This window comes from Plectropomus leopardus, chromosome 12 (genome assembly GCF_026936395.1).
Source record: "Plectropomus leopardus strain MGB_pleo_1.0 chromosome 12, ASM2693639v1, whole genome shotgun sequence".
Taxonomy (NCBI): Eukaryota; Metazoa; Chordata; class Actinopteri; order Perciformes; family Serranidae; genus Plectropomus; species Plectropomus leopardus.
In genome coordinates this window covers 8257815-8270611 of record NC_142187.1, presented here as the reverse complement: position 1 = coordinate 8270611, position 12797 = coordinate 8257815, and the positions used below count along the sequence as shown (strand labels likewise).

At 40.9% G+C, this 12797-nt stretch overlaps 1 protein-coding gene across 4 annotated transcripts in view; it reads left to right on the top strand.

Annotated features, from left to right (window-relative positions):
* The window catches only part of cdh24b (cadherin 24, type 2b), a 172743-nt gene that overhangs the window by 142633 nt on the left and 17313 nt on the right, over positions 1-12797 (top strand). For all 4 annotated transcript variants that reach the window (XM_042497571.2, XM_088085100.1, XM_088085101.1 and 1 more), the window contains exons 8-10: positions 2266-2402; positions 7391-7512; positions 10462-10579. In XM_042497571.2, coding sequence (XP_042353505.2) covers positions 2266-2402; positions 7391-7512; positions 10462-10579 — 377 coding nt within the window. The remainder of the gene's footprint in view (positions 1-2265; positions 2403-7390; positions 7513-10461; positions 10580-12797) is intronic.

Below are 12797 nucleotides of genomic sequence, written 5' to 3'. Positions count from 1 at the left end.
AATGTGTAAAACATGGCCAAAATTTTGGTTTAAAACCTGAAAAAATAACTAACACTATCAATAGAATGTGAAGCAGTAAAATTTTTGATTTTCTGTTGAAGAAAGCTGTCAATGTATATTATGCAGACATATCTACTAAAATGTGCATGCTAACCAGCTAGCCCCAGCTCGTCCTGTTTTACCACTCGTACTCGTACTACTAGGAGATAGTGAGCCACTGTAGCATCCAGGCTGCCCTTAGTCCAACATGAGAGGACGAAGAATGAAGTCCAGTATTAGTTTATGTTGTTTTTGGATACTTGGGATCTATCCCCGACGAAAAAATATATTTTTTTGTGTTCTCCAGCCATCAATGATGTTGTCAAACCGCCTTTTATAGCATCAAATAACTTAAACTTATCGAAAAAAAGCCTACTTAAACTACTACAACTACCTAAAATGACAGAATCCGTCTTTGGGATACATTTATTTGATGAGTATTTTGAGTTTTTAGTTTGACTCATGTCCCAATCACTAACATTAAGGGGTTTATGACCTCATAGTGCAGCCAGCCACCAGGGGGTGATCCAGATGTTTTGGCATCACTTTTTCGAGCCGTCATGTTGTCCATCTTTATATACAGTCTATGGGTTGCAATGCTATGAAACTTTCACAGTACAGTGACTTTCACAGAAAATATTGTGGTAACATAGTTTCACGGCTTTACAGAATTATTATATTTTCAGTTACAATGAACCTTAATTAAATGACAACAGATTTATTTTGAACAGATGTTTTATAATTACAATTAAAACGCCAATTTTTAAAAAATTAAGTATTTGTAGAGTCTTCCTTCTGAAAGTAACTGAAATAGAGGTGAGATTCTCCATCTAATTACATTCTTGTCAATATTGTAGATAAGCAAATGCACACAGAATGATAGTTGTCAATTTTATACCTTAAAGGATACCGCTGCAACCCTAATTCTCCACTTCCTCTTTAGTAATTGACAATCTGAGGTGTAAAATCCTCAGTACTGGTGTGGTTAGGTCAGCCACTTCAGACCAGTATACAGCTACTGTAAGAAAGCTCAGCTAAGCTAGTTTGCAGACTCCCGTATGTCGCTCGTTTAAGTCTGTGATCTTAAGTCAATCAAGGTGTTAGTCAAAGGCAACATATGTCAAGAGCCAGATAATCTGACAGCTGAATCCCCAAATCAGTCGTTTTTAGGCAAAGATTGTCGAAAACCCCAAGGACACACAAGGTGCAGACAATGTAACTGATGAAAACTTAAACTGCAACGAAAAACATTCCAAATATAGTCAATATGTGTGGCTGATGTCTTGCTTGAGCTGCTACACATGAAGATGATAAGAAAGCAGTGTTAGACTGACTATCCTGACTGTCTCTCATAGTTTCAGCAGTTTGGTCGAATGTACATTGTTGCCCTGTCTTTAGTTATTTGTTGTCTTAGAGATAAAATACTGTCCCCCATTAGTTTGGCACCTGGTGCCAGATAATACACATTGCAGCTTTGAGTTTTATAACCATTAATACTGCTGTAATCCACAACGGAATAGTTTCATTGCTGAAAGAAAAATCATACACAGGCTGGTGCTGAGTTGTATTTCTTAGTTTATTTAATGTTTTAGAGACTCTGACTGAGCTTGTTTTTTTTTATATTGATTGTTTTAAGCAAGGGGTATATTGTTTTTGGATTGAAATTCAGCTCTTCAACTGAAAAAACCCCAACAAAAAACAAGAAAAAAAACTAAGAGCAAACCAAATAAACATAAGCCAACCAAATGCCTGCTTAGTGTTCTCTTGAGCCGACAATAACCACATAAGTTTCTGAGGTCCAATCCTTTCACTACCGTTTGCAGTAGGTTTTGTCTCGGAGGCGGTGATTTGCCTGTAACAACCACAGAAAACCGTGTCCCAATTAGCACGGGCAAAAGTGCTAAGAGTAAGTGTGTGGGAAGAAATGATAGTTGGTATATTCATAGAGATATTTAGATAATCGGTGGCACTTCAAAAGAGCTGCTATCAGCTGCGATAATCTCCCTATATTAATTCTTTGGCCATTTGAATGCAGACTTCCTTATCACTCCCTCACACACTTTGCCCTGTGTGCTTCTTTCACTCTGCACCCCACTGCCACTCTGCTTGCTTCCTTCCTTCACTTTCTCTCCACATACTTCTCTCTGCCCATTCCTCATTTCATGTACATTCACATTTCCTCAACACAACTATCTTTCTCCTCCCACTCCACTTTCTTTTCTCCAGGTTCTCCATTGATCCACAGTCGGACCCCGAGGCCCTGTTTCGTATCACCCCAGACACTGGCCTCATCACCACAGCCATGGAACTGGATCGGGAGCGCGACCATTGGCACAATATTACTGTCATCGCCACCCAGAGAGGTCAGAGGTCACTCTTTGTACATCGCTTAAAGGAGCACTGTGTAAGATTCAAAGGATTTAGTGAAATCCAACAGTGAGACTGCAGATTGCAGCAGCTGAAACTTATTCCATGTACCAAGCGTGAGCTCCCGGTTAGGATTTCTTCATTCATCAATGTTCAGGAGGTATTTAACATGAGCAGAATTATCCGCAGAGGTCGCCTCCTCACCAAAACCAATAAACCAGATAAATTAAACCATTTAAATCACTAAGTAAAGCAGTTTACATAAAAAAATCTGTGTTTTCCCACTGTTGCTCTCCTTGGAGGGACTGCTAACTGTGATGGCAGATATGAAATCATGATTGGCCCTATCTAGAGCCAGTGTTTGATTTGTCTGTTGTGGGATACTATAGAAACATGGTGGTGCAACATTGTGGATATAAGCCCCCAGGAACAGTGCCAGGCTTTAGAGCTGATTTTGCATAATGGTCAAAAGTAGAACTACACTGTGTGTGCCCATCACGTGATGCCATGAGACCCAAAAAGACTTTCTAAAGGACTTACAATGTGAAATACACGTATTTAATCAGTGGATATATTTTTTTGAGTGTCACAACCCCTGTGAAACGACTCGTTTCACTATCAAAATGTTTCAGCGGCTTGTCCTACCTTTCTCAGGTCGCTAGCCATAGCAGAGATGGAGGGGGAGCTCAGATGCTCGTTCCAGCTCAAACAAAGGAATTAATTTTTTTGATGTTAAAAAAAACAAAAATAGGCTAGGAACAACTGCCTTGATAACTTCAACTAAAACACAGCAATGAGCTTTGCAGTAGATGTGTGTCAGTATAAAGTGCGTTCACATTAATCATGGTCAAAAAACTGTTTGCCTCCGTCCTCGCTGCTGACTTCCAATTCTAGATTTCCTCCTGGCTGAGGACCTGACTTCCTTTTAATAAGGGTTCAGTATCCTGATGGCGCCATAGAATAATCTGGCCAGCAGGGGGTGACAATGCATAAATGAAACTACATAAAATTACTTAAATGGCTCTAATACAAGATATCACTCATTTGATTTAGACAAGACAAACAGCATTATTAAATCAATTTTATCCTTATTCAAGTTAGCGGAGCACTAAACCGGCTGGCTGAAGTTAGCCACTTAGCTGGTGTGTGTCTGTAATCTTTGTGCATGCTCTATGGGACACTGTGTGGAAACTCTGGGTAATTCCACATTGTGGAAATAGAGCTTTTTTGGTTTCATGCACCACAGAGCACCTGTCATAGAAATGAACGTGGGCTTACATCCAATGCAGTATCGAGGTCTATGGGCAGACTTCGTGAACAAGGACCTGCTCCCTATGTAGCTGTAAACAGCTCATAAGGCAACAAAAACCCAACTATTCTTATTTTCAGGTGATTATACACTAAAGAAATATTTATTGTATCATATTTCATTTCTGCCAATATATCCCCCTTAATCCTATACACAGGGTCTTTGACACTGAGACATCATTGGAGCTTGTCCATTGAATCTTTTATTTAGAGCTAAAACTCTTCAATGAAACCAACATTTTAGCACTGCTGACACCTGCACCCAATGATGAGCAGGAGGGCGTAAGAGGTTTAAGGAAGTGTAAACTGTAAATTGCACGGTATCTGAAAAGCACAGTATCCAGTGTGTGATGCAGTTCACTAAGCGGCTTAGCTCTCGAATCATCAAGCCATGAGGGGAATGCTGTTTGGCGCCACAAATAGTTTGTTACAGCTTGCCTGAGGATCAATTGATCTATACCGTGTGAGTTATCTGATGCTGCGATAGATCTGTTCTCATAAGGATTCAACTGGAAACAAAGAATTAAAGCAACAAATCGAACACAGCCAGTGCTTTACAGGTGCGCTGTGGCTGCAAGGGGGAACGGTGAGCACCTTTCATTTTCCAGGCAAGCAATTTCTGCGAACACCGAGGCACTCCACAGGTTGTGTTTGAACCAAGAAAACACCACAAATGACCAAAAATGCAAATAAAAAGGGAATCACAAAGTCTATTTGGCCGCTATTTGGGAGCTTTCAACCCATCATCAAGGTGAGGCTTTTTTTTGTCAATTGTTTCTTCCAGGGCCAGGAATGAACTCTGAAACAAAGTTGAGACGCTTTATATAAATAAATCAAGAAGCACTGGTGTTGACCCTGTCAAGAGCATTAATTTATAGTGGCAAAACCCCATAAGCCATTTGGAGAGCCCCCTCGAGAGCCATAGTTGTGGCCTTGACAGTGAGGGGACAGTACAGAGCATAGACTGCAGTGACAGCATGAGAAACAAAACACGTAATGTGGTTTGGTCTCAAGGATAAGGCTGGCAATATTATATATTTGTGTTATTGTCTGCAAGTGCACCGAAAAGAACAAAACTAACAATGTGGCGGTGCAGCTCTCAATACTTTCCAACTTCCCTAATCTGACTGTGGCACTCGTTTCCAAACTCATTGTTTCCCATTGACAAAAATGGTCATACATATATAGATTTTTTTTTTTGAATGGCTAAATAATCTCCTAAAACAGCTTGGAAATGTAGTTTTTTTTTTGCAAACATTACTCAAACAGGAGAAAATGGTGCATTTGTTGGGGGATTATTTTTACCTCTGGATTAACACACATGACAATTTAGTGAGTATTCATGGAGGCAGGTGTATGTGGGACTGACTCAAACTACCACACAGGTAGAGATGTTCCGATACCATTTGTTCTTTCCCGACACCGACTCCAAAACCGGAACTTGTCAATACTCTATCCAGCATTATACGAAATATTAGAGGCATTTCTGATAACTGGTCTTGGCACTGGAACAACTCTGACTACAGGATACATTTTCACAATATGTAAATCATATCACCAAAGTGTGGCCTCATTTATGTATTGTCTAGCAATTGTACAGTTCTATGGCTCAGTGAAAGCAGATAAGGCTTTGTACACAAAACTCGCCAGCAGGATAAATTCATTGTTGGTTTGGTCATTAAATGGGATTTATTGACATCAAGAGAAAAATATTTAATATCACCAGATCACCTATCCTTAAAATGTCCTTCAGCTAAAATAATTATTGGTTGACAAGAAAAGCTATGGCTGTAAATTCAAGTTCCTGAAACATTTATGTTTAAAGCACTTTTTAGCGCTGCAAATTATGACTTTCAATTAGACTTTCAGATGCAAAAGGTGGAAGTATGATGACACTTTAGCATTTGACAGACGTGCATTCGTCCCCCTAAGTGCTGACATGAAAGTAGCAGAGGACTTTTATTTTGACAAATTAGAAATTCACACCATGAATTTCTTCAGAAAAGCAACAGATCGGTGCATAAAAATTCACCAAATTGCAGGAAATTAAGTGTTTTATGCTTAAAAATTTCTGGCGAAGAGCCCACAACCCCCCCTGTTTCATATGTGTCCTCCCCCAATGTTGAGAAAAGAAAAACAACTACGCCCTTGGCTGTATGCACGTTTTCCACCAATTATCAGAATTCTTTTCTTGTAATCCAAACCACGGCCTTAATCAGTTTTTGTGCCTAAACCAAACCAAACCTCAGCCAAAGTTGTGGCACATCAGAAAATGTTTTAGAAGGCACTGACAAATGATGTCTTTCTGCTGAGAGGGGTGCCAAATAAGCAAATGTTAATACATGTACGGGTCATTTTGGAAGGAAATGACAAACAACTTTTTTTCTTGTCTAGTCTTGCGGATTTTTAAAATTAACACCAGCCTCCTGTTAAATCCTGGCTAAGTTTTAATAGTCATTCTTGGCAGGCAACAAGCCATTATTAGGATCTTCTACTCAGCCCTAAAAAAAACTCAACAACCCTCAATCAGACTAGTTGGTGTAAAAAGTGAAAGTAATGCTGCAGAGTGCTGTCCAGTGGCTGCTGTATCCAAGAGGAGGAAGTTGTTTTCCTGCCAAGTCTTGCTCTGGACGAAGTTAATCTTTACTTAAAATCTACTCAGGGCTCCTTGTGGCAGCAGTGTTGGTAGGACTGTGGAGGCAGCACAGTGAGCGCCTGTCTTGAATAATGAGCTCCATCTAATAAACAGACTGTTGGAGGCTGTGTTGACATAAAGCACAGTAGGAGCTCTGCCACGGCCACGGGCAGGCCGGCTCACCCAGTAGCATTATAGCAAGAGCTCATTTTTAGCTTTTCGGGGATGGGAAGCAGTTGCTGTCATCTATGCCACAGTGTTACTACTTTAGGTTGGGGAACATGGTGTGGGAGTGGATGTGTGTGTCTTAATTTGCAGAGAGCGCAGCCCACTGTGTTGCAGCGTTAGATAAATGAGTGAAGATGTGTGCTGGTGAGCATGCATTGTGTCTGAGCCCTACACACGAGCAGCCTGAAATGTTATGGTGGATATTCAGCTCAGAGCACGGCTCTGTGCGTTTCAAGCATGGCTGTGAGAACTTCATGTTCAAGTGTGTGTATATATCCACGTGAATGGGGTGTGGGAGACCCTCTGCCAATCCATTTAAACTGCACCCTTGTGTAACTGCATGCAGATTGACTGCTTTCTACCTCCCTCCCCTGCTCCTTCTCTCTCTCTCACTTTCTTAGAAACACACACACATACACGCACACTTGACGCTGTGAGATGCTTTGGCTAAGAACGGAACAGTTTGATGTGGAAAAATTCGACTGCTATGGAAGCATCAGTCGTACTCCAGCTGGGAGCCTGTGAGCTGTAACACAAGCCAAATGAAACCAAATGTACTACTGTATATTTAGCCAATTGTGCGCCCGCTAATGTGATCTGAGTGCTGTTGAAGTTTCTTGACAAAGACTGAAAAGCTTGATCTTGCCTATGAGGACAATTGAATGGATTTAATGGAGTGCAAACGTGCACCTTTGTGTGTGTGCACACACACTGGTGTGTGCTACATTGGGGAATTATATTCATACATTTATTTTAAATGCAGCTCTCTAAGTGCTGTATTTTAAGCTGCCTGTTTCTGATTGGCTCTTTCAGACAACCCCAGCCAGGTGTCCAGAGTCCTGGTTGCAATAGAGACGTTAGACCTGAATGACAATGCACCCGAGCTTGACAGACAATATACAACAGCCATGTGTGACTCATCCTCCGTTGGGCAGGTCAGTATGTGTTTAAATGACTTATGTCGATGTGTTTGTCTGCATGAATTTTTTATTTTTTCATTTAAAGTACAATTTTAAACCATTTTGTGTAAAAATCATTGTAAATGTCATCTTTCAAATTATTCCGCTGGAACAAGCTATTTTTTGTATGAAAATGGGACAATCCCAGTGAAAATTGGTGCCGTTTATTCATCCTTTTTTCCCTGCAGGAACATAGCAAACCATAATTTGAGGTATAGCCAATGTCACAATGTCACAGGTTCAGCTTTGTTTCCATGCTTCTCCACCCGCCTTGGGGACAAGTCCCTGGAACTATATTCTGGCACTGCTCATGTGGTCTTACTAAATGAAAGTTCCAGGTATTGGCATTGCTGGCGGTTGTTATTTGTCAAGAAGGCTCAAAAGAACCAAGTAGCAAAGCCTCGCAATGTTTGAAAAAGTTCAGCTTATGGGAAGCCCTAGGTTATGCATTGTCAAGTTTCTGCACTGGAAAAAGGCTGTATGTGCTGCTGTTGGAATATTTATGTCAATGTCTGTAGTCTGGATCCTGATGGTGGGAATTCTGTTGTGGGGTGGATCAATGTGCATTGCTGCTTACCACAGTGTCTTTTTCGGTATGTCCATCAGATTGTGCCAAAAAAAAAAAAAAAAAAAAAAAAAGGGGGACATTTTTAAGTCCTTTTTGTTTTGTGGGTGGATATAGTTTTGATATAGTTTTAGTATGTTCTTAGCTTGACACTGGGGTTGGCAATGTACAGTAAGTCAGTCAGTTCACAAATTTAATATACACTGAAACTATTAACTAACTATTGGATAGGTTGTCGTGAAACTTTAAACACACCTCCTCAGACGTTTCCTTAAACACTACCATGAGACTGACACTTGTTATTTTCAGCTAAATGTCTCAGAAACCATTGGATGGATTTCCATGAAATTTGGTCAACACATTCGTGTCCACGTTAGGATGAAGTGGAATAACTTTGGTGATCCCCTCACTTTTTATTTTGTGCCATTTTTGGGTACTTATTCTGGTTTACGACCAAATACCTGCAAAAAGTAATGATAATACCATCCGCCTCAACCATACTTTGTGTTTACTCCTTATCAGTAAAAGTTAACATTCTAATGTGCTAAACTAAGATGGCGAATGTGGTGCAAAATTATACCAAGTAAACAACAGCTTACTAGCATGGAAATTCTGAGCATGCTAATATTAGCTCAAAGCTAAATGCCTACGTACAGCCTCGGAGCTGCTAGCATAAAAATACATAACAGAAAGTCTAATGTGAAAATATGCTGATCTGATTTTGTGTAACTTCAGTAATGCCAACTTTATACAGGTGGAGGTGTTCTTTTGTATAATTTGTTTCTTTGTATATGGCTTACAGTACCTTTGTCTTCTTTATAGATCATGTGTATGCTTTGTATGCCAGGAATAAACCATACAGAAATTTTACTAAGGCTCTAGTATAAACAAGGCATCTACAAATACTCATAATAAATATGGATCAAAGTTTCTATTATTATCATGTCAGACAAAACACACAAACATTATACTTAATGTTCACAAACAATTCATATAATACATCAATTCAGAAGGACTTTTTGAGACAAGGAATTTGATATTATATATTAACAACAGTGATGTCTCTTATAAAGAAAGATACAGTACTTCAAAGCTTTTTCCATTCAAATAAGGAAGCATATTATACAAATCCATGCCTATTCAAGTATAGGAGCATATAAGGTTCAGTAGTACCATCTATTCAGACATGGCAGCATGCAGCTACAGCGTGCCCATTCACCACTGAGGCAGGTGAATCCTCCATGGCCTGTTATCAGAACACAGCAGCTATTCACATTGTAATTAAACTCGAGTCTCCTCTCAGACTGCCTCCCTGCTTCCCCCCATCCGTCTAGCTTTATTTGTGTTCTTGTCTATTTTTTCTGCATCATGGTGTTCTTACTTGATCCTATCTCAATTATAGAAATCATCTCTGTGCTCCTCATTCTCTCCCTGGAAACCATTCTTTGCTCTCTCTCTTTTCCCTCCTCCATCTTCAGTATTCCACGCTGGCTACATCGCCATAATTTGGTGTCTTGGCCCATCTGTTGTTTTTCGCTGGTGTTTTTTAGTCGCTCTGCTTGTGTCTTTGTTGTTTCGCCACTAAATCTGTGATTCTATGGCAACGACGTTGATTTGTTTTCGCCTGTGATGTTCATGTTTGTGTTTGTGTGTGCTGTTATGTGAGAGAGTGGGGGGAGACAGTTCAAGAAAGAAAGATTATGATAGCGTCAGATGTGTCGGGGTTGTGTACGCACGTCTCTGTATGACAAGTCATTAGCCAAAAACGTGTTTGAATATTCACGCCCGGCAACTGATAACATAATGCGACTGTACATAATAAACGCTCTGAAGGCCCAGAGACTCTGACTAACTCAGAGAGCATGCGGCACCCTTCATCCCCGCATTCAGTCTCGTAACTAGCACTCGAAAGCATTTCTGAGAGGACGTCTTGCATAATGACGACCAATTTTTCATTAAAAATAAATTACCCATCAGCTTAGGCTGCGGGAGAAATTTTTTTTGTAGATTAATTTTGTTACGATTGCCATCGTACGCTCGTGTAGATGCTATTACTAAATTGAAAGTCACACTGCTCTGTATTTGTGAAAGGCGATTCCCGTCTGACACTGTTATTTAGTGGGTGCGAGCATCAGACACAGTTCGCTTGTGTCTCTGTACTAATTGTTTGGCTTGTGATTCCTGCTGACGTCAGCTAATGGTTTGTGGCTAAAAGCACTCTGTGTGGAAGTGTTTCTGCCATTACCTCCTTTTTCTCTTCTCCCTGTGCTCCTCCTCCCACACACACACACACACACACACACACATTCACACCCTCCTCTCACCCAATCTCCTCTGCTCTCTCTATCTCTGGGTTTCAGGTGGTGCAGGTGTTGCGGGCGATTGATAGAGATGAGGGAGGGAATGACAGCACTGTGTATTTCAGCATCCCTCCAGAGTCCAGCGCTGCCCTCAACTTCAGCGTCAGGGACAGTGGTGGTAGGCACTCAATCTTTCCCTCTCTCTGTATATCTCTTAATTCCTTTCTTTTGTTCCCTTGGCAGACACACGCTGTTTTTTTTCCCCCCCACTTTTTTAAGGCTCTTAATCCCACATTTTCTGTCCGCCTTTCTCTCTCCATCTTCGTCTTTTCTCCTCTTTCTTTTTACCCTTCTCTCCAGCTCCACTGCCTCTTCCTCTTCTCTCTTCCTCCCGCCTTCCCGCTTTCTGTCTCTGCCCCTCTCTTCTGCCATCCATCTCCCAACTCCGGTGGCCCCATTGTTTTGTTTTGTTATCCTCCTCTCTTTCATTCGTCCCTCTTGTTTGCCTGCCCATATCCTCTACATCCATCTTCTCCTCCCCACAACCGCGTACACTTACTGTTTCCAACGAAAAGCTTTTGAAGAAATTAGAGCTGCTTCAGTTAATTCACTTCAGCTCAATTGAATTCAGCTGCTTAGTATTTGTTTCTAGTACATTCTCTGTCTGTACCCCTTTCTTTGGCCCATTTTTCTTCTCAAATACGCACACATACTGTTTGAGTGCAAGTACACAGGAACATAGACATATGCAGTACAAACATAACTTTCACAAATGTTGGGCTTTTTATTCTAAGGATGTAATATGCTACTGCATCAGATCATTGAAGTTGGGGAATATTTTTGCAGAACAAAACTTTAAAGGCATAGTATGCAGGATTCTTCATAATGTGTAGACCAAGCAGCAACCTCTGAGGCTGAAATATGAAGCCAGTGCCAAAAGTCCATCTAATGGCCACTTGAGGCTGGCTCCCAAACAGTCAATCCCCATAGATCTCTGTGTTAAAATCCCCAACTTTACAGCAGAAATATACATGTTTACAGCCTGGTACAAAAACAATTTTGGGCTCTATAGCTATCACGTTCTCATCCCAAGTTGTCACATTTCGCAGCTTTGTCAGTGGACTTCTGCATCTAAACATTACACTCTAGATATCTGTCTGACTCTGCTTTTGTGGGATGTTGCTACAAAAAAGCTATCACGGACAGGAAGCACGGCAAGGGAACACCAACCTTCCGGGTGAAAGCCTAAGGTTTTTCTGACCCATTCACCCCATCTTTCGCCTGCCCTATACCGACCCTCGTGCTCTTTATGTTATGTTGTTTCTACCTGACGTCGTCCAGCAGCGAATGCATCAGGTTCCATCCAACCACTTTATCAGCCGGCGGCACACGTCCGTGTATCATGCTGCAATGGCAGATGCCCTCTGGCCGTCAGACTGTCCAGTGGCGTGTCATAACAACACAACCAATTCTGTCCAGCTGCATTCTTAGCTGACGCCGCTTGGCCACGTATCATACAGCTGTGAAAGGTGGCTTTTTATTTTAGAACTCACCAGTTAACACTTTATTTAGGCCCAAAGTTACCCAAATTTAAGGTTGGGATTGCTTCAGTAACAGGTTGTGTGCAAGGCCTTGCTACAGTCTGTGAGTTAGATTCACCCCTCACTCCTCAAAAGCGCCAACCTCTCCTCAAAATATGGTCACTTCCTGCTCCAAAAAACCAAGATGGTGATGGCTGAAATGCTGAACTTGAGGCTTCAAAACGACAGTCCAAAAACCAATGGGTGACATCAAGATGGCAATATACATCCTTTATACAAGTCTATGGTACAGAGACATACAAAATAAGTTCCTCTCAATCATCACTGGTGATGCACAAGAGGTGTGTCAGTGTGTTAATCTGAGAGTCTGCCTGTGTTTTCTTGTTATTTAGCTGTGTTCAGGACATTTATGTTCATGCAGCCCCATGCCAATAACAGCATGCAGGTGAGGTCAAGACTTAATTAAAAGGTAGCAACCAGGAAGTAGCTTAGCAGACAAAGCTCATTCCAAAATGAGAGTTACTCTATCTGTGACTGGCTTTCACTTTCACTGCTGAGCACTGAAGGAGAGGATGGAGATAACGAGTGATGCAGAGTTGGCCTCTTACTGTGGTTAGCTTAGTTACCTTGCTAAACTATCAGTTTTTCCATTACAACAAATGTAATGTTCCTATAACAGTGTAAGTACAAGCCATGTAGAGAGGAGGGGCCATGTCGTATTTACAAACAGTAAGTGACAGTTCCTGCATAGTATACCTTAAAATACACAATAAAATAATATTGAAATTTCAGCATTCACCATAAAGTATGTGCTACATTCAATTTTATATCTTAGAGCATATTCACATTCACATT